Source organism: Crassostrea angulata, chromosome 10 (assembly GCF_025612915.1).
Source record: "Crassostrea angulata isolate pt1a10 chromosome 10, ASM2561291v2, whole genome shotgun sequence".
NCBI lineage: Eukaryota > Metazoa > Mollusca > Bivalvia > Ostreida > Ostreidae > Magallana > Magallana angulata.
The window spans coordinates 44,155,572-44,180,479 of NC_069120.1; the positions used below are offsets into that span (position 1 = coordinate 44,155,572).

Sequence of the window (24,908 nt, forward strand, 5' to 3'; positions counted from 1 at the left end):
GTTTTTTAACTTTGACTTAAAATTACTTTAATATTCACTACATGTGTCCATCTTCATACTGTATCATAGTTATAAATAACAGTGCAAACTAACAATTTGTTTGATTTCTTCAATTAATCAATTTTCATGACAGATTTTAGAAACAATATCAAGAACGTAATCATTTCTGTTTGGTGCCCCATATTTAAAAAAAAAATGGCATGGAATGTCTATTGGCAACTGACTAAAATCAGCCGTTCTGATACGTTACTGCTAGCGAATCAGAACGGCTGATTTTTACCTTTAAACATCCTGTTTGATTTTAAGCTCACATTTTTAATGAAAAAAAGATAATTTGAAAAAAAGAACAGGATTTCTCATTGCTCATGGTATTGAAATAAATTGTGTTTTCTCTTCCATCAAAGAAACCGCATGAATCACGTTCCGTTGTGTGCAAAGGAGGAAGGCAGAGACGTTCACAGTACACGATTCATGTAGCTCATGTTCTAAAGTTTAACCTGGAAACGTACAGATACCGCGGATATACGTATAATCAACTGTTTATTAATGCAAACTTTACACCCCAAAGTTTGTCTGACTAAACAAAATTATTCAATTGGAGGCATGTATCAATTACTTGAAATAAATTTTGATTTTCGCTTTTGTTCATAAAATCATTTACAGGATGTGCAGATTCAAGAAGAAATAAGTTTTCATCTATATTTATATGCATCTATACAATTAGCATTATATTTAAGGAATGAATTCAATATTTATTTGTTTTATAAAATGGTTTGGGGCATTTTGTGCTTTATAAACCGCGAAGCGGTTTATAAAAAAGCGTAAACTGTTTCAAACCATTTTATATTGTATAAAACTAATAAATATAAATATTATAATTTAATTTTTTTACTCTTCATTGTAGATAAAAACGGTCATTTGACATTTAAAATGATATCAAATTGTACAAAATTATCAGCAATGAATTCAATATTTTTTAGTTTTATACGATATAAAATGTTTTGGGGCAGTTTACGCTTTATAAACCGCTCATTTTTATAAACCGCTTCGCGGTTTATAAAGTGTAAACTGCCCCAAACCATTTATATCGCATAAAACTAAAAAATATTGAATTAATTTCTTAATTAAATTATTACTGAAGGAAAGTATCGACGTTAGTGCTATGACTCGTTAATGCGATGACGTCACGATGAAGAGAAGATGCGACGACGATGAAGCGATGGTGCGATGGCGCAACAATGCGATGACGATAGTACGATGGCACGTCGAAGTGAAAGCAATTTTTAGCAAATTTATTTGTTGCATTTTGTAAGGAAAAAAAAACTACCAAAACATGAAAATTATGAATAGATTCTTACTTTTTGAAAACACCATAACATTGACAAGTGTTTTCAGAAAAATTCAGGGCTTTTCCAAGCTACATGAGAGTTAAAAACATTCTTTTTTTTTTTTTCTTTTTTTTTGTTCTGACAATTTATATCAAAGTTATACATTTCAAGTATGAATAAGACACGATCAAAAATGTATCAAAATATCCGAAATTTCCTCAATTTTCAGCTTCTTACCATAGGAACGGTTCTCAATTTCCATTTTAAAATTCTTTCTTGCACAGTCATAATAGTGCGTAAAAATTAATATTAAGTATTCTGATTTTAAAGTTCATAAATGAAAAGCTCAACTTTTTAAAATTTCTGTTTAGTTTCCATGGTAACACTTTCCAAATGACTTATGCTCCATTTTGCTATAGTTTGAAAAATGACAATTTTTAAATGTATTTTTTTTCTCTAGAAAGCCCGTATTGTTTCCATTATTCATAATCAGCCATAAAAAAAAACTTTGAAATGTAATTTTCCCACCCGATCCTGTTACTATGGCAACAGGACCACATAACAATATTTAAATGGTATTAAGCATTTTTATTGATTAAAAAATCTATCAAACAATAAAGTATTAATAAAATCAGTGACTGTATGGAAACTAAATTTTTATTTTTATCTAAAATTGATCTTATGTGAGTTGGTAGCAAAATCAGAGAAAATAAATAAAAAATAAAAAAACCTAATCCATTTAGGAAATAATCATTGATACACAGAATGATATGTGTGCGATTAGCCACCATTGGTTGCATGAAGAAAGATAACTTCTCTTGCCCTTCTTCCAATTACTAGTTCCTAAACCGCTTTCACCTCAGTCCCAATGACCAAAGTTTTATACTCAGTATACCATCCAAGAAAAAATATCTTCATCAATTAATAATGATTTATTTACAACATATGTATATTGTACATGTATAGTTAATGAACATATGAAATATCACAGGACAAAAATGACATTACGAATGATTATTATATCATTAAAAAAAAACAGTTTATTTTCTCTTAGTTTGGCTCCTGAACAACCATTTGTCTGACTTTGGGTTTGTTGGGATTATTTTCTAGTAGCCAATCAGCCAACCAGATCTGAAAAGAGAATAAATGTGATTCGTTATCTTAGATTTGATTTTCCCCCTAATTTTTATCAATGAAATGATAAACATTTGACACTTAACTATTCTCATATGTGAATAGTTAGCTTAAATATTTTATTTACATTGTATAAGCTGGGAAATATTTACAGATGACATATGAAATTCAAAAGAAGGCATTTTAAAAGTAAATTGTCCCAGATTTCTTTTCATATGTGGTTAATTCACTTTACTATAGTATTTGCATCGGGTAGAATAAATGAAAAAAAAATACTTATAAAAAGAAACTATAATAAAATGAAGTGTCTTTAATAAAAAAATTTAAGAAAATAAATGATTTTTTTTCCATAAAAGTTGCTCACCACTGGATCAATGGGCTTCTGTTTGCAGAGTTCTGTGAGTCCCTTCAGCAGGCAGGGGTTGACAGATTTAGCCAGGTAATCTTTGGCTGCTTGTCCGACAGGAACTGGCTCAATAACACCTGTAGAAATAAGAGATAATCATTAAAGGAGTCTTGGTCACAATTTAGGCTCAAAATTTGAGTGCCAGTTATCATGTTACAAGCAAGATGCATTTTTTTGCATTTACAAAGCTCCATCAATATGTGTTTTTGTTCATTCATGAATTATGGTTGGATAAAATTTAAATTTACATGTAGACAAAAGTGATGTCCAATGATTTCATCTTTCATATTCAATCAATATATGTACATTTGTACTTAAAGTCATATACTTACTGTCAGGGAAGAAAAACCTGATTTCTTTCTCAGAGCTAGAGAAACTGTCACTGCCGTGAAGGGCATTGCGCTGATCATCTGTTCCATACACAGCTCTTAAACTGAAACACATTATATAAACAAATAAGAATGCAAAATAGTCAATGTACAATTCATGAATCAGGCTATTAAAATGCGCTTGAATATCAATGTCTCTAAATTAATACCAAATTATTAACCAAAATGATCATTAACAAATATATTTTACTGATACTTTTATGAATTTCTCCCATGCATCAAAGTTTGCTTTAAATCCAATAGTTTTCATTATGTTTTCTTGTCAATCATTTTATAATAACCTTTTTTTTACTCGTCACTGTACTGACAGTGACAGATCAATTCAACAAAAATGTTCTCCAACTTTAAAATGGCAATGATATGCATAGTAGCATAAACTACATCTAGATTCAAATTTATGGACATACCAGTCAGGGTGAGTCTGTCTGGCTTTCAGAGCATTGGTTGGTCCAATTAATTCTCTCCAATATGAAATTGCCTGGTCTCTTGCTATCACTATGGCCAATACTGGTCCACTGCTCATGTAAGCAACCAGACTTGGAAAGAACATTTTTCCATAATGCTCGGCGTAAAAATCACTAGCTTGTTCTGGTGTTAAGTGTACACGCCTTTTCTGTAGATGAAAATATATCGTACATGATGATTTTTATTTGTTTTGCATAATAAACATATTCTGTATAGAGAAAATTCGAGCTATTTTGTTTTACCAGAGTCTCTGGTTTTACCTGCAAAATGGCAAATCCTGATCTTAAGATGATATCTTCTATTTCTTCTGATTTGTGAATAGCATCGGGTTTTACAATAGCAAGAGTTCTTTCCACATATATCTGAGGAGCATCCATCGTAGCCTTTTCACCTGTCATTTTTCTGCTTGTCAATGGCGTCTTGTTGCTTAGCAAACGCAAGTCGCGCTAACTTCTCGGACTTTCTCACGTGATCTAAACAAACATGGCAGCTGCCATTTAAAAAAAGAGCGTCCATAGTCACTTGGTTTTTTCCTTACATTCTGTCACCTCAAGGGATAAATGATGGTTCTTTAAGCAAAATTTAGAAACATAACTTTACAATGGACAACGTAAGTACATAAAAAACGCAGATGGCTGCATAAGAACTTAGCAAGCATCTGTAAAACTTTGAAACACAAGTTTGTACAAGAATTTGAAAATGATGAGAGTCAATGTTATTACTCTGATGATTTGAAAGGGGGGGGGGTCTTTGCAGCTATTGAAATACCATTTTTTAAAATTTTGTAAATGATGAAAAATCAGGGAAGCATTTACATCTCTGACTGAGAAAATGTTAACCGATAATTCAGTTACCTTTTTTTTCTTTGTTTACAGCTGTGGACTCCAGGAGCCAAAAAGCAGTCAAGTATGAGTTTTTGATAAATCTTGAGCAGAGAACTGAAGTACAATTATTATTTTTCAAATTTCACAGCAACTACAATAGTGAAGTGCAATCTATTAAAAGTCTTTCATTTGGATGGCATTTTAACTGGGAACTTTTTCATGCATACAACATAGGGAAAAAAATAAGTAGCTCCACAGGAAACTGAGGTTGACAGACCATGGAGCTACAGTTGCATCCATACAAAATCTTTATATTTATTGTGCACATAAAGATGCAGATGGTTTTGGACATATAAAACTAATATATTAATAGAAAATAATAATAGAAAATATTCTGTGAAAATTTTAATGTCAGATAATTCCTGAAACATTTTACTTTAGGTGTCACTCAGTAATTTGCATCTTAATATCTTTTAAACAATCCACCAGTCCCTTTAACCCAGTATAGCTAGTACTAAGCCTATTATACACTATCATAGTGTCACCATGTTGAAATAGAAAAAGGTAAATGTATCTTTGAATGATATGTTTATTTGTTTTATTCAGAAGTTTCAACAGAGGGACTTGATGACCTCCTTGGAGATTTGCTGGTAGATGGTATGTACATATTTTGAGAACCAGCTAGGATACACTTATGTAATCCATCAATAGATGGCATTTAGGGGTGAAGAGTTAAATTTATATAAACAGCTTTTAATCAAGAAAAAATGTTCTATTCCAGAACTGGGGTCAATTACTTTGAAATGTAATGCATTGAATTACAATAACATTGGAAATATTTTCATTACATAACCATTAATTTTATTGACAAATGTAATTAATTGCAATTGATTTGATACATATATGCACATTTAACTCATGTTTAAAGATTTTTACCAGCAATGATGGGAATTGATTAATTTATCAATTCATATGTTTATCAGAGTACTTTGATACATCTAAGAATATGATAACACAGTCACATGGTTATGATTAAAAATTTGTGGGTTTTTTTTTCAGATGTTCCTGCAAAGAAAAAAACTCCCTCTCAGCCTGTAAGTGTTTTATCTCTAGCTTGCTATGGATGTGATGTGGGGTTTTTTTCTTGAAAGTTTTATTCAATGTTAAGTCTAATATTTTGTAGATGAAGCAGTTCGAGTTTCTTTCTCACTCTCAGTACATTTTTTTTTTTGAGATGTAAAGGCAAGATTTTCACAAAGTTTAGGCTAAAAATGTGATATATGGTCTCAAAAATGATGACTTTTACTGTACATCACACAGGTACAAATGTTGAGCCATATTTTTATTTCATCTGTACATATTTGTACTGTAATAATACATTCATGATATGATAAACATTAATGTCTATTGCATTTCTGTGCAATACCTATTGTAGGAATATTGTATAATAAATTTCAGATTTGTGTGGGTAATATCTTTGTTAGCCATGGGTTTTTACTCCACTCTGCTCCCCAGGGAGGGGTTTGAACCAAAACCCTTGGCTAGCAAAGATGTGTGTGGGTAATAATTTTTTTGTTTTCATTTTCAGGTTGGTGGTGTGAAACCTGGAACAAAAAAACAAGGGTATGTCAGTACATGTACTTGTATCTGGGCTTTTTTCTTCTAATATGCATTTTAGCAGACTCAATTAAAACATACATGTAATTTTATCATGTAAAAATTAACTTTAACAAAGAAAAAAAGATGGCCCTTAATTGTCTTTTGTTTTAAGCAATTTTATTCGAAAAAAAAAACAGGCCAGCTATCTTATTTGATTAATTATGATAACAGATTTAGGAAAAGATTTATGAATATTGAAACACATCTACAATTATTTCTCTTGGGTAGAATACCATATTTAATTTTTGTGCTATTTCTTATGATATGTACTACGTGTAGTACAAACCTGTAGTCAAGTCAAAATAAATGAATAGGGTAATTTGGTCTCCTGACTTTCCATAAATTTAATGAGTCAGCCACATCAAAATATTAATGGAAGTACATGTAATTATTTTGAGTCTCCATTATACCAATTGTAATCTCAGTTTCTTATGTGTGTATACATTTACTTCATATGAACAATAAATCTCTGGTAGTGTACTTGAGATGTTTGATTGAACAAGTTAAAAACAACAGCAGAATGTCAAAACAAAATTTTTAATTTCTTACCTACGGACCCGTATTTGTTTTCAGGTAGGAATTGAATAATAACCACTTCTGTAAATTCCTTTTTTTAACATAGGTCCTTAATTCTGCAATTCAACCATTTCGATCAATTAAGTCATGAGAATTTAAAGTTGCGGACACCAATTTTTATAATAGTTTCATTTAGTTAACATTTGACCAAAAAATTAAAAAACGGGATTGAAAATCCGCAAGATATGCTTTTCACAATTTTATGCAGATATTAATTCCCCACGTTTAATTAGAAATCTGCTGTATCGATATCTATATTGGCCTTATCAATTTGATCACTATAAGCTGTAAGGAATATTTAATGTGTATTTATTATGAAATTCTTCTCTTTGCATGCAGACAAACTTCCCCTCCACCAGGGTAAGAAGGCTATTAACAAGGCTTTTATTTGTTTTCATGCATTTTGGTTCCCAGCTTTGGTGAATTTTGTTTTTCAGGAAGTAGCAGATATATTATTACACAGGATAAGGAGCATCTGCATTGTTTTTCATTAAAATATTCAATTTGATAGCTGCCATACTAAGTTCATTCTTTGGTTGACAGTAACACATGTATGTAGCCCAATGGTTTGTTCATCAATGCCTGCACATCCTTGGTTCAAGCTTTGAATATTGTTTTAATTGGGGCAATTTATTTTGCTGTCATCACTGGAAATATAAAGAAAGTTATTGTAGAGTTTTAATGGGTAATTATGCCTCACATATTGGTATGCTTTCATATTGCTTCATTCTCTTGCGATTTAATCTGTCATCTTCATCCATGGTCTAAGGTATTCATATAACAATTTCCTATTTCCATGTCTGCTTGATCATACATATGAAGTGTTGTAAAATTGAATATTCCCACATAATATGTGTTGTCGTGTTAAATCTATGACAAAGATAAGATTTTAATCATCATATCATGTGCAAAAAGCAATATATCGATATTTAAACTTACTGTATTTTATTGATTAACTCAATAGTATTGGGCAACATGTATGGCCTTGATAAGCTCTCTCCCAAATCAAAATATTATCAAGTACAAAAATGGTATTTATGTAAACCTTCATTTGATATTCAAATCTTGTATTAATATCTACCCCGAACTATGCTTTGCTTGCATAGGTCAGTATTTCAAATACTGAGTAGCGACAACATATTTTCTCCTCATTCAGTCAAGGTTGGGCAGTTTGACAACGCATTTTCTCATACTGTATTTGCTTTCATATCCAAGTACGGAGGCGGGTTTTCTCAATATTATCACTGCCAGCTCACTACCTTTAGTACTACTTGTGATTCTCAATTTTTTCAGGTCTAAAGATGAGGACTTTTACAGTAATCTAGCAGCCACTGCAGAAGATGATTTGTCTGACGTTTCGGAGGCAGATGTCAATCAAATGGCAAGAAGTCTGCAAGTAAGTGTTTAGTGTTGAATACATTTACTAAGTCTGTACTCTTACATGTATTTGTCATGGAATGTACACCTTCCTTTGGTAGACAAATAACATTATACCTATGTATTATTATGCCCCCCATCGAAGAAGGGAGGGCATATTGCTTTGCTGCTGTCTGTCGGTCTGTCGGTCGGTCCACCAACAGTTTCAGTTTATTTTCTTTGCAAAGGATTAACATTTTGAAATGAAATTTGATATACAGGTTTATCTTGATAATATCTAGGTCAAGTTCGATATTGGGTTCGATCGAGCAATTTTCGACAGAGTTATGGCCCTTGGACTTAGAAAAATTCGAGTTATTTGCAGTTTCCGCTCATTTTCTTCGCAAAGGATAAACATATTGAAATGAAATTTGGTATACAGGTTTATCATGATAATATCTAGGTCAAGTTCGATATTGGGTACAAGCGAGCAATTTTCGACAAAGTTTTGGCCCTTGGACTTAGAAAAATTCGAGTTATTTGCAGTTTCTGCTCATTTTCTTTGCAGAAGGTGCACATATTAATTTGAAATTTGGTATGCAGGTTTATCTAAATAATATCTATTTTGGGTATGATAGAGCAATTTTCGACAGTTATGCCCCTTGGACTTCGAAAAATTCCAAATATTAGTAGTTTACGTTCATTTTCTTTGTGGATGTTTCCAAGGGAGGGGACATATGTGTTTCACAAACATCTCTTGTTTAATATAGAGTTTTAAAATACATACACATAAATATACAGATCTTCATTTGCTCAATGACTGTCATAAAATAAAACTCTTTGAGGACATATGCCAAATTTGCTTTCTGCTGAAAATTCCTTTTATAAAGTACAGTGAATATGTAAAATACATGTATGTTATTTTCTTACTAGGACTTGGAGGATATGGATGCAGACTTGTTTGGAGGGAAGTTCAAAAAGAAAGGGAGTGTTAAAGGTGGGAGTGAGCGGTCCAGTAAACCTAACACCCCAAGGCGGACCGGCACCCCCCGCTCCAGAAGTACCACCCCCCGAGCATCCTCCCCCCAAACCAGGGTCACCTCACCCACAGCCAGGGTGACCTCCCCTGTTGGCAGAGTTAACTCCCCTGCAGGTAGGGGGACAGGGGGATCTCCCACACCAGACCAGTCCCTCACCCCCAGGGGAGGGAGTCTCAAAAAGACCCCCGCTGCCAAGTCAACTTCCTTTCTGGATCAAAAACCAGGAACAGCCCCTGGGAAAATGACAGGTTTGGATATATATGTGTTGTTATAAAGTAAAGAGTGTAAGGTAAAAATGTATGTATATATTGAAAAAAGTAATTTTATGTTAATTAAGCCTACTGTTTAAAGTTGTTCTGTCCTTGGGTTTTATTGAAAATTGTGATTATTTTTGTCTCCTCACAGCATCAGGTATGATAAATGCTTCTTTTCTTGGCATGATTTTGTATTCCATTGTACCGGTATATAATTTATATTTGTATTTTAGAATATTCTCTTCTTGGCATGATTTTATTACAGTTGTATTGTTAGAATATACCGGTATGCTTAGATATCATGGCATGGAGCATTAGATTATGAAAATTAGTACATGTAGTCAGAAATGGATTGGTGGTTGGAACTGACTTTATGTAAAAAAAAAAAAAAAAAAAAGAATTTAAGTTAAGAAGGATAATTAAATCATGAGATAGTGTAATATAGGTAAGCTCATTTTAAAAATGTTTAATGCCAAAATAAAATTATTGTTTGTCTGGAATTGCCTCACGCCTCATTGAAATACCGCCCACTGATAAAATTTTATTAGTAAAAAAAATGAATAAATAAATAATGTGGGGATTTTTATTTGTTACCAATTTTTGATAAGTCAAACTTCAAGTTTGAAAAATTATTGAAAAATTACCTCCCTCCCTCCTGGCTCTAGAAACCTCCATGCGGCAATTCCAAGCAAACATTTTTTAAGGATGGTCTAAATCTTAGGAGATTAAAAATATTTTTGAATAACACTTAAAAAGAGATCAAAATAAAGGGGAAAGGGAGTGTCAGATTTTTTGTCTAAAATATTTCTGTTAAATTTATATAATACTGCCTGCTTTTTATACATGAAAAATACAAATAATACATGCGTTGAAGTATTAAGCACGTATACACCGGTACATGTTTATGAGCAGTACACTTGCACTAAGATATTTGCTTAAATGCCACATAATTTAGAAAAGTAAAAACAGTGTATAGCAGTAGTCAAATGTACTCCAATTATGAATTATTGTTATTTGTACATTTACTTTCTTAATGGAAAAATGAAAACATTTTATCCAAACTTTAATGGAACATGAGCAGGTTTACTGTTGTTTATTTTTTCAAAACTTCAGAATGTACGTGTAGCATTCATTCATTTCTACAATAAAGGAGGCATGACTTAATTTGTATATCTGTCCATTTCAGACATAGGTAATGCCTCAGAATCATTAAAACCAGGAGCGGCCCAGCCCCAGGAAAGACCAGGAACCGTCCCCAAGGCCAAGTCCAGGTTTGACTATGCAGGTCAGTTCTAATTTGCACACTTCATTAGTTCTAGATGTTGATTCATTTGAATTCTGACTGTAAGGGAGAGAAATGGAGTGGATATTGGGCAATGAAAAACACTGTTTGGATGCTGAAAATGACGGAAAAAATAGCAATATTGAAATTTTTATTCATATACCTTACAAAATATGAATTGTTAAACTGAAGGTGAATAATCATGTGGTATTGTAGCAATATCATTGAGTGGTTTTGTGGTATTATAGAGATGTGTGGTTTTATGATAAAGTTGATATGAATGGTTTTGTGGTATTATAGAGATATGTGGTTTTATGGTAAATTTGAGATGAGTGGTTTTGTGGTATTATAGAGATGTGTGGTTTTATGGTAAATTTGAGAGGTTGTGGTATTGTAGAGATGAGTGGTTTTGTGGTATTGTAGAGATGGACATGGATGATTTGTTGGCTGATCTTACTGATGACGAGGAGGATTCAATGGCAGCAAAAGCCAAGAAGCCAGCTCCTAAGCAACAGAAGGAAGAGACAACTGTGAAAAAGCAGAGGTCAGCTGAGGACATGACCCCCCAGAAGTCAATAGAGAATGAAGGTACAGCTTTACAATAATGTAGCAATTAATGGGAACTTATAAAAATTTTGTATATGTATTAAAACACTCTCCAAATCTTTTGTAAACTTTATCTACTTTTTATTTATTGGTGATTGAGTAATTTGAGTATGTCTTGTTTTCAGATTCCAAGAAGCGTAACATATTTGACCGACCGCCAACAAGGAGTGGAGGAAACACAGAAACTGAGGAACCAGTCAAACCAGGTCTGTCCAATCCTCATTCTGGAAATTAAGATTTACTAAAAAGCTTCATTTATTGATAGATGTACAGTGTATGTATTTCTCAGTATAGTGTAAATGTAAAGGTGTTATTAAATATATTGTGTCTGACCATTGTGCTTGTTACTTAACCCCTTCCTTTAATCTATTATGTTCTTTTTGTAAATTGGATGTGTATGAAATCAGTGTAGTAACATTTTAAAACAACTCTTGCAGCTCAAACCAAAAAGAAAGAAGAGCCTGGAATCTTCAGTGATGATGACGATTTTCTCGGAGGACTCGGAATCGAGGAGAAAGGGCCGTCAGCCCCAAAAGCCAAGTTGACAGAGGAGGAGGATGACAAGCCAGCGCGGTCCGTAATGGACAAACTTCTGGCCAAGGACTCAGCGGTCAGTAAACACCTTGAGACCAAGAAAGAGCGGCGCGAGTTTGTCCTGGACAAGAAGTACACTCAACCCAATAATGGTAACCAATCTTATTCACAGAAAATTAAAGTGGTTCTTTTCCATTTTTGTAAAATCTTTCAATTTTTGTTAATAAAATGAGTTATAATTTCAAAATTTCCTTTTAAAATAGATTTATTTTGATATATCTTTTAAAATGGTGTATACTTGTATCTGCTTCTTTTTTTTTCATTGTTTTGATTGTGAATTTATATAATGATAATTTTAAGCTGAAATTGTACTGAATTATTTTGATATACTTTGTTTTTTTACCTCTTGCAGAAGAGGAGGATGAAGATTTCCAGTTTGGGGGGTACCAGCCATCAGTGGTGTCAACTAGTTCCCGTCCCACATCAAGAAGATCTGTCAGGTATTTACTCACAAGAGCTAATTTAAAGTATCTATTACCATTATTTGAGCCTAATAATACTTATAGATTTTATTCCTTCTAAAAGAAATATGATTTTAGATTTTATTCCTTCTAAAAGAAATATGATTTCAGATGTATTTTTGCTTTATTATACCAAAGATGGATGACAAAATTTCTGATGAAGTGTTCTCTTTAAATGTTAATAAGTAGCTTTCATTGGTTCTTTTCCCTTGGATAGATTTCAGGATGAGGATGATATCTTTGGATTTGACCGCCCCCCTTCTCGTGGAAGATCCCCTGCCTCATCTCTTACAAAGAAACCTGATGACATGGACTGGTTAAACGACATTACAACAGCTGTGAAGTCAGCCCCCTCCATCTCTTCCACCCCGCCAAAACAGGAAAATAAACCAACCCCACAAACTGACCCCAAACCAACCAGTGTTAAAACTGACAACACGCCTCAAACTGAGACTAAAACCCACGAACCTAAACCATTGAAACCACAAGACAAAGAAACAGAACCCAAAACCACCAGCAGCTCAGCAGCAAAACCAAAAGGAAGCGCCTCAGACTGGCTGGGACTAAATGATGCTGATGATGAAGATGATGAACCAGCATCTTGGATGAGAGCCAAGTCTCAGCAGAAGGTAACATCCTCCATTTTCATGTTTCAGTAGAAAAAAAAACAAACATGAGTAAAAGTGTTCTGAAGTATATTTACCAGAGCTTTCAGTTGTTATGGTGTATATTGACTAGTGCATGTCTTGCTGAAAATTTTGGTACTGTTGAAAGAAAAACTTTATTGAAGTAGTTATTTAAGACTCTGTGATTTTGTAGACCACACCTCCAAGTAGTGCAGGAGAGAAGAGAAAAGATTGGCTGTCCAGCCATAAGTCAGATGATCCAAAGCCTTCCCAGAAATCGGTTCCAAAGTCGGAGCCCAAGGGAAGCCCGGCTGACTGGCTAGGACTGACCAGTAGTAAGGAGGAAGAGGACGAATACTTGAAGATGGAGAATGACCTTGACCCCAACAGTCTGCTAAAGTCAAGGTATAAACAAGGTCAAAGCATTTAAAGGGAGATAAGTCAAGAGTTAAAAAACAAATGTACTATACATGTAACATTTCAAACATTCTTTGTTTATTTTCTACTTCTGTTTATTGGAAATGAGTATACAAATGTGGAATCTTGTTGTGTTTATAGATTGGAGTCCCCGGCCTTTGGAGGAAAGTCTGTGAGATCAGATGACACCGACTTGTTCAAAACACCCATCAGAAATACAGGGTAATTTTTGGTCTGGACTAACAATTTACATGATGTTTTTTGTAAACAAAGTTTAATAAGATTTGTTTATTTTATCAAAACTTTTTAAGGAATATTTGAAATGATTCTACAATATTTATATAATCAGTAAAGAGTAACCCTTGTACACATATACCTTAATCAGCTTCTTTGAAAAAAAAAAAAGATGACTAGCATACTAACCCTGTATTCTCGATAATTTTTCTGAAATATAATTGAATTATGTTTTGTAGAGCATCTTCTATGCCATATCAGTCCTCAGGGAGAAAGCTTCAGACAATGGACACAATCGAGAAAAACCCCACACCCCAGAGAACCCCCGACATTGGAGGGGTGGATGAACTGATGGGGTTACCCCTCACTGGGGGACAGACTGAAAGGTTTTACCCCCAGAGAGAGGACAGGAAACCAGCCCCAGCTGCTGATTTGTTTAATCTCAGTAACACAGACCAAGACATGATCACTTCACAGGCTGAAATACTGAAACAGGTGATGGAGGCCGAATGTTGTAATCCTAACTTGTATTCATTTAAAGTGGGATTTTAAACAAACCACAAGAACTGAATTACTTTTGGATAAGGACTTTTAGGTGTATTAAGCTAAAACTTGTATTATGTGCTTAACATGAAAAATAGGGATATTAAAATCATTTAGAATATACTGGTATGTTGGCAAATCAGTTGAAAGAACATGCAATTCTATATTACAGCAACAACAACAGCAGGAGAATCTCTTGGCCCAGCAGGCAAAGATCGATGAGATGATGAGAAAGCAGTATGAGCAGGCTACCAAGGTAGACCTCATTCTCATACCGCCATAATTCTTCTTACCTATAGAGTTAGTTGCAGGTCTGTAGCTCCCGGTCTGAAAAAAATCAGATAGACAACCTTGGAGCTACATGTGTGATAAGAAGCTGCAATTAAGGTGCACAAAAACTTATGCTAGTTTTGGACTGTTAACTGTATTTCCACACAAATTCTGTGGAAATAATTTAAACAGTTAAATTCTTCAGACAATTTACTGTGGATGTTGGCACTTTACCAGCCTCAAGCTTTCTCATAAACATGCTTACCTACGTCGGAAAATGAAGTACCTATAATGTTAAGTTCATGTGCAGATCAAGAGTTATCGTTTTTACATGTAAACAAACTACACTGCTTCACTTTACAAGGCTTGTGATGCTGTTTTAAAGAATATCAGAGACAAGAAAGGTGACAATATCTGTAGTAAAATGTCCAAGGATTTTTTTGGAATCAAATATTTGCACAAAATATGTTCTAAAATAAGATTAATCTGTCCAAAATTAGCGTATTAGTGCTTTTGCACTGTAAATTGCAACTTTGTCACTTGAATGGAAGTTTAGCTCCAAGGTCCATCTGAAATTTTTCAGACTGTTAGCTACAGACCTGCAGCTACTCTTGGACTTCATATCTGAAAAACTACTTTGATTATGTTGCGTTTGGAATCTGGAAAAAATTGAGTGTTTAAATTTTTTATTTGCCTGAGCATACGTGTAATGTGATGGTTTGATGACCAGTTCCAGGTTCCACCACCCCCAGTTTTCACCCCAGAGGCTCGGACATCAGTCATGACAAACCCACCCCGCTCCTTGATAGAGGCTCAAACAAGGGTAGGTAACTCTGTGAACATGTAAAAGATTTCTCAAAAGTACACACTGTAATGTTTTATTTACATCAACTGATCTAGATTACAACCATTACCTACCTGTTTCAGCTTTATAAAATGGAGATAGAGAGAGACTATGCCTATTCTGTTCTAGAAATGAACAAGAGAAGATTTGATGAGGAAAAGCAGACAATTGAAAATTCATACAAGTATGTAATTTCATTCCATTAATTGTTTCCCAGAGCTTGATATGTAAAATGGTATCTTTAACAATTTATTTGAATTTATTTATTTTTATGTATATTTACTATCATGTAAGATTGAAAAACTAATTTGTATGTATTTTATATCTTAATGTTGACTTGTTTACGGTAGATAATCAAACGGTTGTACTTTATAACTGTTTCAGGAGCCGGTTAGAGTTGATTGAGGATACACATAAAAACAAAGAAACCAGGCAAGTCTACATTAATGGCTATAGCCATTTACATCAATTTATACATATGTGTGTATAAATTACTTATCCTAGAAAGTTAAAAGATCATTGCAGGTGTCATTAAGTATTTCACTGAAGGTTCACGTCAAAACATGGCTGATGCAAAATAATTCCCGAATTTTCCTTAAAATTTTGGGGCGTTTTAGCAAGCGACAGGAGCTGATTTTTTTATGAGATGAAAAACAATGTGTAAGAGATCTAACTATTCCAGTTTTGTAATAATGCGAGGTCATTTGAATTTTTGATGCGTGTTGTTTCCGGAGGGGGGTGAAAAGGCCTGGGCTTGATTTTCAAGCACATGTGTAACTTTGAGGTAAACAAAGTCTCACGCCTTGCTGGATGCACATGTGTAGTTTGCTAGAAAATTGTAAATGAAGCGTTGTTTAAAAAGATGTCAAGAGGATTTTTTCCAGAATAATCTGTATGTAAAGTTGTGCAATTTTGGTAAGAATATATAGTAAAAATTAATACTGTAGTGCAACCTGCAGTGTCATAACACATGATTATTATTGACATGTTTTGTTTGATAATCATATGATATCCATATACATGTAATTATGGTATAATAATAGCAATACAGTCCAAAAGTTACAGTATCTATAATTAATTTATATGGTAATATAATTCTAATTCCGTCAGATTACAAAGCATATATACACATACTTCTAATTGATTTCAAAAAGGTTCTCTGCATTATACAATGAAATACAATGTATGAATAATGTACATGGATGCAATTTTAAAACAAATACATGTATGTAGAAGAGATATTATTAGAATGAAAAAGAAATTAATTTTTTTTGCTATACTGCCTGTATATTTATTTGTCATTTTAAATGTCATTGTCATGAAATGTAATGTAATAAATTTCAAATGTAGCAAGATATTTATTGGATAACTTGACCTTTCACAGATTACGAGAGGAGAATGAACTGTTGATGAATCAGTACTTGTCCAAGGTTCGACAGTTAGAGAACGACAAATCAGATCAGTCCTCGCAGTACCAGCGCCGCCTTGAGGAGTTTCAGCGCGACAAGGACCAGGATATTGACCGACTCAAGTCTATTCACAGGTGCTTAATCATTAAACACTGTAATGATACATCACACAGTTATCGAGATATGAATGAAAATTGGAAAAGGAAATTTATTTATTCAGACTTTATAGGCTGTGGTTTGTAAGAGGTCTTTAACAGTTTATTTCTATTTTGCCATTTTGGCATGAATTGAGTCTATGGAAGTTGTTTGATAAATGTAAAATATTTATAAATAAAATGTTTCAATGACATAATTTATGACCATTAGGAGAGCTATAGAGGATTTGAAACGAGAATATGAAGAGGATCTAGAGAGGCTGAAGAAGGCTAAAGACCAGCAGATAGAGGCAGCCATGACCTCTAATGATACAACCAAGTATGTACAAACTTCCACAAATAAATGATACATGTACCAAGCCTGTACACTAGGTGTAAACCCTTACCTCAGTAGGACACTTGTCATTTTTTAGGCTGTCTGCTTGCTTGTTTTTCCATATTTGATATTGTATCTGCCTTGATACGTGTATGTTATTACTAGTAGTTCAGGCAGTCTCTATGTTACAGAGCAATGTTAGTTGATATCTCTATAAATTGGTTGATATCTCTATAAATCAGTTGATATCTCTATAAATCTATTGATATCTCTGTACATTTGATATTGTCTCTATATGTTGTTATAGGTCTCTGGTTCAGGCAGTCTCTATGATACCGAGCAATGTTAGTTAATATCTCAGTAAATCTGTTGATATCTCAATATATCTATTGATATCTCTATACATATTAAATTGTATCTTTATGTTGTTATGTAGGTCTCTGGTTCAGGCAGTCTCTATGATACAGAGCAAAATTAGTTGATATCTCAATAAATTTGTTGATATCTCTACACATGTATTGATATCACTATACATTGATATTGTATCTTTATGTTGTTGTGTAGGTCTCTGGTTCAGGCAGTCTCTATGATACAGAACAATGCCAGGGACCTGGGAGAGCTACAGAAGAAAGTAGACAGCTGGCACAACATGGGGCTGGATGAACGAGAAATCGCTATTCGATCTAAGGATGAGCAACTCAAAAGTAAGTTGTACAGTACATGTATTTACTTATTCAGGGGCTGCTTGCAGGTTAATTTCCTAATAACATCAGTTGATGAAATTTTCACTATTTATTTGTGTATATTTTTTTTCTTAATATGTTTTAGAAATATAAGTCTTAGTGAAAAAGAATTAATTGTTTTAGCTGATTTCTTAAACTGGTGTATGGGTATTTAGTTCTGCAGGAGCGTTTGAACAGACAACAAGAAGAGAACGATCTGGAGCGTAAACGTCTGGAGGATTTGATCAGTCGACTGGAAACTCAGCTACGAGAACAGACCAGAATGTTGGATGAAGTGAGTGATCAAGAGATAGAATAAACAAGGACAAACCGCTTCTGTTTACTCATACATGTAGCATTCTATTGAAGTTTAAATCTTTATATTGTGTAATTTTAAAATTCATTCCTGATACAAACAGCAGTGATTACAATGACAATATGGTCATTTTATGAAGATGTTTCTTTTGATTGTAGGAAAGATGGAAGGTGAAACAGGAACAGACAAGATTGCAGAGTTTGCAGTCATCTTTGGAGGAAGAGAGAAGACTGTGGACAGAACAACAGGCCAGAGAGAGATCTAATATAGAGAAAACCAGGGTAAGTAAAGGGAGAGAGATCTTTTTTTGATAAACCCAGGGAAAGTGAAGGGAGAGAGATCTAAAATAGAGAAAACCAGGGTAAGTGAAGGGAGAGAGATCTAATATAGAGAAAACCAGGGTAAGTGAAGGGAGAGAGATCTAATATAGAGAAAACCAGGGTAAGTGATGGGAGAGAGATCTAATATAGAGAAAACCAGGGTAAGTGAAGGGAGAGAGATCTAATATAGAGAAAACCAGGGTAAGTGATGGGAGAGAGACCTAATATAGAGAAAACCAGGGTAAGTGAAGGGAGAGAGATCTAATATAGAGAAAACCGGGGTAAGTGAAGGGAGAGAGATCTAATATAGAGAAAACCAGGGTAAGTGATGGGAGAGAGATCTAATATAGAGAAAACCAGGGTAAGTGATGGGAGAGAGATCTAATATAGAGAAAACCAGGGTAAGTGGAAGGAGAGAGATCTATTATAGAGAAAACCAGGGTAAGTGAAGGGAGAGAGATCTAATATAGAGAAAACCAGGGTAAGTGAAGGGAGAGAGATCTAATATAGAGAAAACCAGGGTAAGTGAAGGGAGAGAGATCTAATATAGAGAAAACCGGGGTAAGTGAAGGGAGAGAGATCTAATATAGAGAAAACCAGGGTAAGTGAAGGGAGAGAGATCTAATATAGAGAAAACCAGGGTAAGTGAAGGGAGAGAGATCTAATATAGAGAAAACCAGGGTAAGTGAAGGGAGAGAGATCTAATATAGGGAAAACCAGGGTAAGTGAAGGGAGAGAGATCTAATATAGAGAAAACCAGGGTAAGTGAAGGGAGAGAGATCTAATATAGAGAAAACCAGGGTAAGTGAAAGGAGAGAGATCTAATATAGAGAAAACCAGGGTAAGTGAAGGGAGAGAGATCTAATATAGAGAAAACCAGGGTAAGTGATGGGAGAGAGATCTAATATAGAGAAAATCAGGGTAAGTGAAGGGAGAGAGATCTAATATAGAGAAAACCAGAGGAAATGAAGGAGAAAAAAAAATAGAATCTAAAGGAGAATAATCAGGATGGGAAGTGGAGAGAGATAGTGTGCAAGCAGGAAGAAAGCTATATTGAATGAGAGAAACAGGTTGAACACCAGACATGATTTACTTGATATTACAATAAACAATGATGTCTTTATTTACAGGAGACATTACTGGAGGAGCAGAAGTCTGTGTTGTCACAGCTCCACAAGGAGAGACAGTCTGTGGCAGAGGAGAGAACCAAGCTCAACGTGTCCCTGACTGTACAGAGAGAGGAGTCGGAGGACGCAGCGGTCAAACTGGCTCAGGTATTACAAGTTCAGCTTATATAGCTTAGATACTATTACAGGTACAGCTTATACAGCTCTGATATTACCAGTACAGCTCAGGTAGACAAGTACAGCTCAGGTAGGAAAAGCACAGCTCAGGTAGGACAAGTACAGCTCAGGTAGGAAAAGCACAGCTCAGGTAGGACAAGTACAGCTCAGGAAGGACAGGTACAGCTCAGGTAGGACAAGCACAGCTCAGGTAGGACAAGCACAGCTCATGTAGGACAAGCACAGCTCAGGTAGGACAAGTACAGCTTAGGTAGGACAATCACAGCTCAGGTAGGACAATCACAGCTCAGGTAGGACAAGTACAGCTCAGGTAGGACAAGTACAGCTTAGGTAGGACAATCACAGCTCAGGTAGGACAGGTACAGCTCAGGTAGGACAATTACAGCTTAGGTAGGACAATCACAGCTCAGGTAGGACAGGTACAGCTCAGGTAGGACAAGCACAGCTCAGATAGGACACGCACAGCTCAGATAGGACAATCACAGCTCAGGTAGGACAAGTACAGCTCAGGTAGGAAAAGCACAGCTCAGGTAGGACAAGTACAGCTCAGGTAGGACAAGTACAGCTTAGGTAGGACAATCACAGCTCAGGTAGGACAGGTACAGCTCAGGTAGGACAAGCACAGCTTAGGTAGGACAAGTACAGCTCAGTTAGGACAAGTACAGCTCAGGTAGGACAATTACAGCTTAGGTAAGACAAGTACAGCTCAGGTAGGACAAGTACAGCTCAGGTAGGACACGCACAGCTCAGGTAGGACAAGTGCAGCTCAGGTAGGACAAGTACAGCTCAGGTAGGACAAGTACAGCTCAGGTAGGACAAGTACAGCTTAGGTAGGACAAGCACAGCTCATGTAGGATAAGCACAGCTCAGATAGGACAAGCACAGCTCAGGTAGGACAGGTACAGCTCAGGTAGGACAAGCACAGCTTAGGTAGGACAAGCACAGCTCATGGAGGATAAGCACAGCTCAGGTAGGACAAGTACAGCTCAGGTAGGACAGGTACAGCTCAGGTAGGACAAGCACAGCTCAGGTAGGACAAGCACAGCTCAGGTAGGACAAGCACAGCTCAGGTAGGACAGGTACAGCTGGTGTATAGTAGGACATGTACAACTCATGTAGGATAAGCTCAGGTACGACCCCTAATGAATAAAAATGCTTCCACAGTATATATTTGCAAGATGAATAAGAAATAAAGTAAATAATATATATGTAAGTAGATAATGAAGTGGATAAGATAATGAGATAAATAGGGCTTATCTAAAAAAAGAAATGATCAGGACTTCTTGTCAATATAAACATCAAATTAAAAAAATCAAAACTTTATTTATTGTTTCCTAAAGAATAAAGAAATGCTAATGCTTACCAATATTTGTTTCCCATGTTAGGCTAAGGCAGAATTTGAAGCCCTGATGAAGGCGATATCCGAGGAGAAGAGCAAGCAGAACATAATTCGACAGGAACTTCAGCGTGAGGAGGACAGACTTGACAGCGAGCGGAGGAAGCTGGAGATGCAGCAAGCCAAGATGGCCGAGAAAGAGAAGGACTTCCTGCAGGCAGCCCAGACACTGAAGGAGAGGTCGGAGGAGATGGACCAGCTGTTTATTGTAAGTCCTTGTTCCCAGTACTACACTGAAGAGAATACTGGTAATTGGGGTGTACATAGGTGTCCTGTGTTGCCATGAATTGAAAATTACTAATGTTCTGTATTTTTCCCCCTTTTGCTTTTGTAATGTCAGTAGGTGAATTTAAGACTTAGCAAATTCAAAACAATTTTTAACCTACTTTGTTAATGAGAAAAAGTATTTATCGCACAACTTTGTCTAGGCAAATTCAGAACAAGGCAAAACGTTTGTAAATGTAGAAGGGTGAAAAAAACATGGGGCAAAATAAGTATGTACTCTAGATTCCCTATTTCATGCAAATACATAATTCAATTGTTTTGCATCAATCGAGAGAATATGATATTGCGAATGCCAATTTTTTATCATAGATTTTCTTAGTTCACTCCTGAAAAATAAAATCGAGATTTTAAAATTTGCGAAATGAGCTTCACGCAATTTTACGCGGATATTAATTCCTTGCATTTGATTAGGAATATACAGAATACAGTATGTATTTAGATTTTTTAAATCTCATAGAATAGAAGAGCTCTCTATAGAAAGGTTATAGGAAAATATCCAATTACTTTTTTAAGATTATCCTTTTACTTATAAATTATACTTTATGGCTAGAATGATCACTTATGAAATTTTCAAGTAGATCTAATGGGTATTCTGTTGACCACCAAGCTTTGGTTTTTTTCACCAGTAGATTTGAAAGTTCTTGTGCAGATTGACTGACACTAATTAGTTATTCAATATTATGCATGTAGATTAACTGTATTTTGTTTTTTAAGGAATCCCAGTCCAAGGCAGAGGAGGGAAACACAGCATTAATGGAGGCGATGAAGATCGAGCGAGAGGAGTCAGAGAGGGCGGCGAATCTACAGCACCAAATACAGGTCCTCAGGCTGAAGGAACGCGAGATCGCAGACGTAAGGCCCGCTCAAATATTTCCTTTAATCAAATACTCAATGCTTGCTCTGGTGGTTGTCTGTTACATAAATTGTATCTGATCAGGCCCACTTGTTGTCAGTTGTCAGTAACATGTACCTACATGTACCTGTATGAAATCAGGCCCACTTGTCAGTAACATATATCTGTATTAGATCACCAATATAAAGCCCACTCAACTACAGTAAAACATTGACAGTTCCTAGTTACATGTATTTGTATGACAAAAACAAGGAGTTTTAGGACATTTCCTGTCTATCTGCAATATGGAGGCTGCTCCAATTTTTTTCAGCTAATGACTACCGGTACCTGCTGAAATCTTATCCATACTCACTTTATTTTTTAAAAATCCTTGAACGTTTAGTAATTATTCTTCTTATAAATTTTTCAACAAGTGCCTTTAATTATCAAATTTATAGTAACTTTTATTTAAAATCTTTCTATTTCATTGCATAAACAGTGTATTGACTTTTTGTTTTGCTTTAAAATTCCAGGATCGACTTCGCCTCTCCAAGGAGAAAAAAGAAGTGGAGAATCTGAAGAGTGCCATGCTTTGTCCTAATTGTCGGACACCTGCCGGGGCCAAACCCCAGGGTAAATATTATAAAATGGCTTGGTAAAATATTCTTAATTTCTTCGTCTGTCATATTAACTTCTGTTTTCAATGTTATTGCCACTATAAAGGGAGACAATATTTGGTTTCAAAATGTGCTCCTTTTTCATGATAAATTCTATTTCTAAATTACCATTTATGTTAATGCTAAATTGACAACAGTTTGGAAGTAGAAAAGAAAAATTATCCACTCTCACTGAAATTATCCACTCTCACTGAAATAAAACAAAATTAACTATAATAGAAAATTAAATGTGTATAATTTGCATTTCTTGAAATATCAGTGTAGACCTGTCTTGTGTACATTATTTCATATTTTTATTTGAGTGGATTTCTAATACCAGTTGAAGTATTTCATACACTGTATGTCTTATTTTTGAAAATGAATATAAAATAATATCAAACATATCTTCAAAGAATTATGTTAAGTTTAAAAAGAAGGGAGTAACGGTAATGGCAGGGGACTAATCAAGTCTCTCTCTCCCTGACAGGTGGAGAACAGGTAATAGCAAGTCAGTACAACAACGCATCTACCTACCAAGTCTACAGCAGCCCTGCTGTGCAACAAAGCAACCCCGCCATGCAACACAACAACCCAGCCATGCAGCAATCCCTCAACTCAGTGGGCTCCATTACAGAAACCATCAAGGCTGACCGATCCATACGCATGTGGAAAATGGAGGCACTTAAGGTATGATGTAATTGGAGTTATATGTTTATGTCACATGGCCTCAAGAATTCACGGTATACATATCCTGGAGCATTTAGCTGCCAAATGGTTACGGTTATGGTAATGGTTATTTGAAAAAATCCTTTTAAAAAATGGTGGTCTTGCATGCATCAAAGAGATACCATCATATTAATAGTCCTTGCGAATGTTCAATTTGCCCAATCATAAGCTAGCATTGTTTCAACTTAATATGCAAATTGGACACAATTTTTGTGGGGTGGAGGGGGTTGAGTGTTGAGGTGTGAAAACTGCTTTATTTGATACTATAATAATTAGAATTGATATGAATGATAAAATATTTCAGCAATTGTTACATACATGTATATGAAAAAGAAGCGAGGAGTAGACCCTTTAAAATGCAAGATCTTCCTTCAACATATGTTTCAATACCACAGGTTTGAATTCCAGCCCAGTTGGTTCTTAGTATTGATACCAATTTACCTTGAATTCTGTAATTATTTCAGGATCAGAAGTACCTGGAGGAGCAGAGCATGTTCTTGTACACTCTGAAACACATGCCTTACAGTGGCTCCAACTCCAAGTCATGACCCTTGACCTTTCATCTGATAGACCAATCAGCTGTTGCCAGAATGGGTTGCTTCACCATGGTAGTGCAGTGGCCATTGTTTGAACTAATCATGGTTTCTATTTTCATTGTTGATCAAAGGACCCTTTTTACGGTCCACTGGTCAGACTGCTGTTTTCAGCGACCAGGACATGTTTCATATGTAATAGCTAGTCTGTGATAAACTTTTTTACTCACATCTATGTACGGTACAATTTTTATTTTATATACATGATATAACAAAAGACATGTGAAGGATTTAGGTATTGCGTGTCAGTTTAGTACACAGCATTAATAAAATACATCAACAAGGTTCCCTCTGTTTTGTGTTTCATTTTCAGTGAATGGAGAAAATGAACTAGATAAGAAATATACATGCACTATAAACATATTTCATTAAGGGTGTACAACATTTGACAGAAAATGATCTAAGCATTAATTTCTGAATGTTCCTTTTCTAATTCATTTATGCATTGCATTTAGCAATGTACTTGATTATGCAGATGTTGTTTCCGCCATAAACGCTTAGTAGAATACACAGTCAAATATAATACGTTTATATGTTATATAGTAACACAGGTCTTAAGTTGACAATGTG

General features: G+C 34.9%; 2 protein-coding genes across 3 annotated transcripts; one reads left to right on the forward strand and one right to left on the reverse strand.

Annotated features, from left to right (window-relative positions):
* Positions 1-2,245: 2,245 nt before the first annotated feature.
* Positions 2,246-4,168, reverse strand: LOC128164631 (nucleoside diphosphate kinase homolog 5-like). The gene is made up of 5 exons (XM_052828576.1): positions 3,983-4,168; positions 3,665-3,870; positions 3,201-3,301; positions 2,827-2,945; positions 2,246-2,459 (listed from the first exon to the last, which is right to left on the reverse strand). Exons 1-5 carry the CDS (start codon positions 4,118-4,120, stop codon positions 2,379-2,381), a joined length of 645 nt encoding a protein of 214 aa, XP_052684536.1. The 5' UTR covers positions 4,121-4,168; the 3' UTR covers positions 2,246-2,378.
* A 25-nt stretch (positions 4,169-4,193) lies between these two features.
* LOC128164629 (fas-binding factor 1 homolog) lies at positions 4,194-24,622 on the forward strand. Of its 2 annotated transcripts, XM_052828572.1 has the most exons (32): positions 4,194-4,332; positions 4,598-4,628; positions 5,153-5,203; positions 5,606-5,640; positions 6,135-6,169; positions 7,121-7,141; positions 8,075-8,177; positions 9,071-9,425; positions 10,618-10,716; positions 11,137-11,301; positions 11,445-11,525; positions 11,757-12,005; positions 12,266-12,353; positions 12,592-13,003; positions 13,194-13,405; positions 13,559-13,639; positions 13,891-14,146; positions 14,367-14,450; positions 15,195-15,287; positions 15,392-15,492; positions 15,693-15,740; positions 16,693-16,851; positions 17,084-17,191; positions 17,753-17,892; positions 18,087-18,205; positions 18,385-18,507; positions 19,677-19,820; positions 21,236-21,454; positions 22,246-22,383; positions 22,897-22,996; positions 23,507-23,706; positions 24,210-24,622. In XM_052828572.1, the coding sequence occupies exons 1-32, from the start codon at positions 4,324-4,326 to the stop codon at positions 24,291-24,293; spliced, it is 4,143 nt and encodes a 1,380-aa protein (XP_052684532.1). In that variant the 5' UTR covers positions 4,194-4,323; the 3' UTR covers positions 24,294-24,622. The 2 variants fall into 2 exon arrangements, with proteins under 2 accessions (XP_052684532.1, XP_052684533.1); XM_052828573.1 differs by lacking the exon at positions 7,121-7,141.
* The last annotated feature ends 286 nt before the right edge of the window (positions 24,623-24,908 follow it).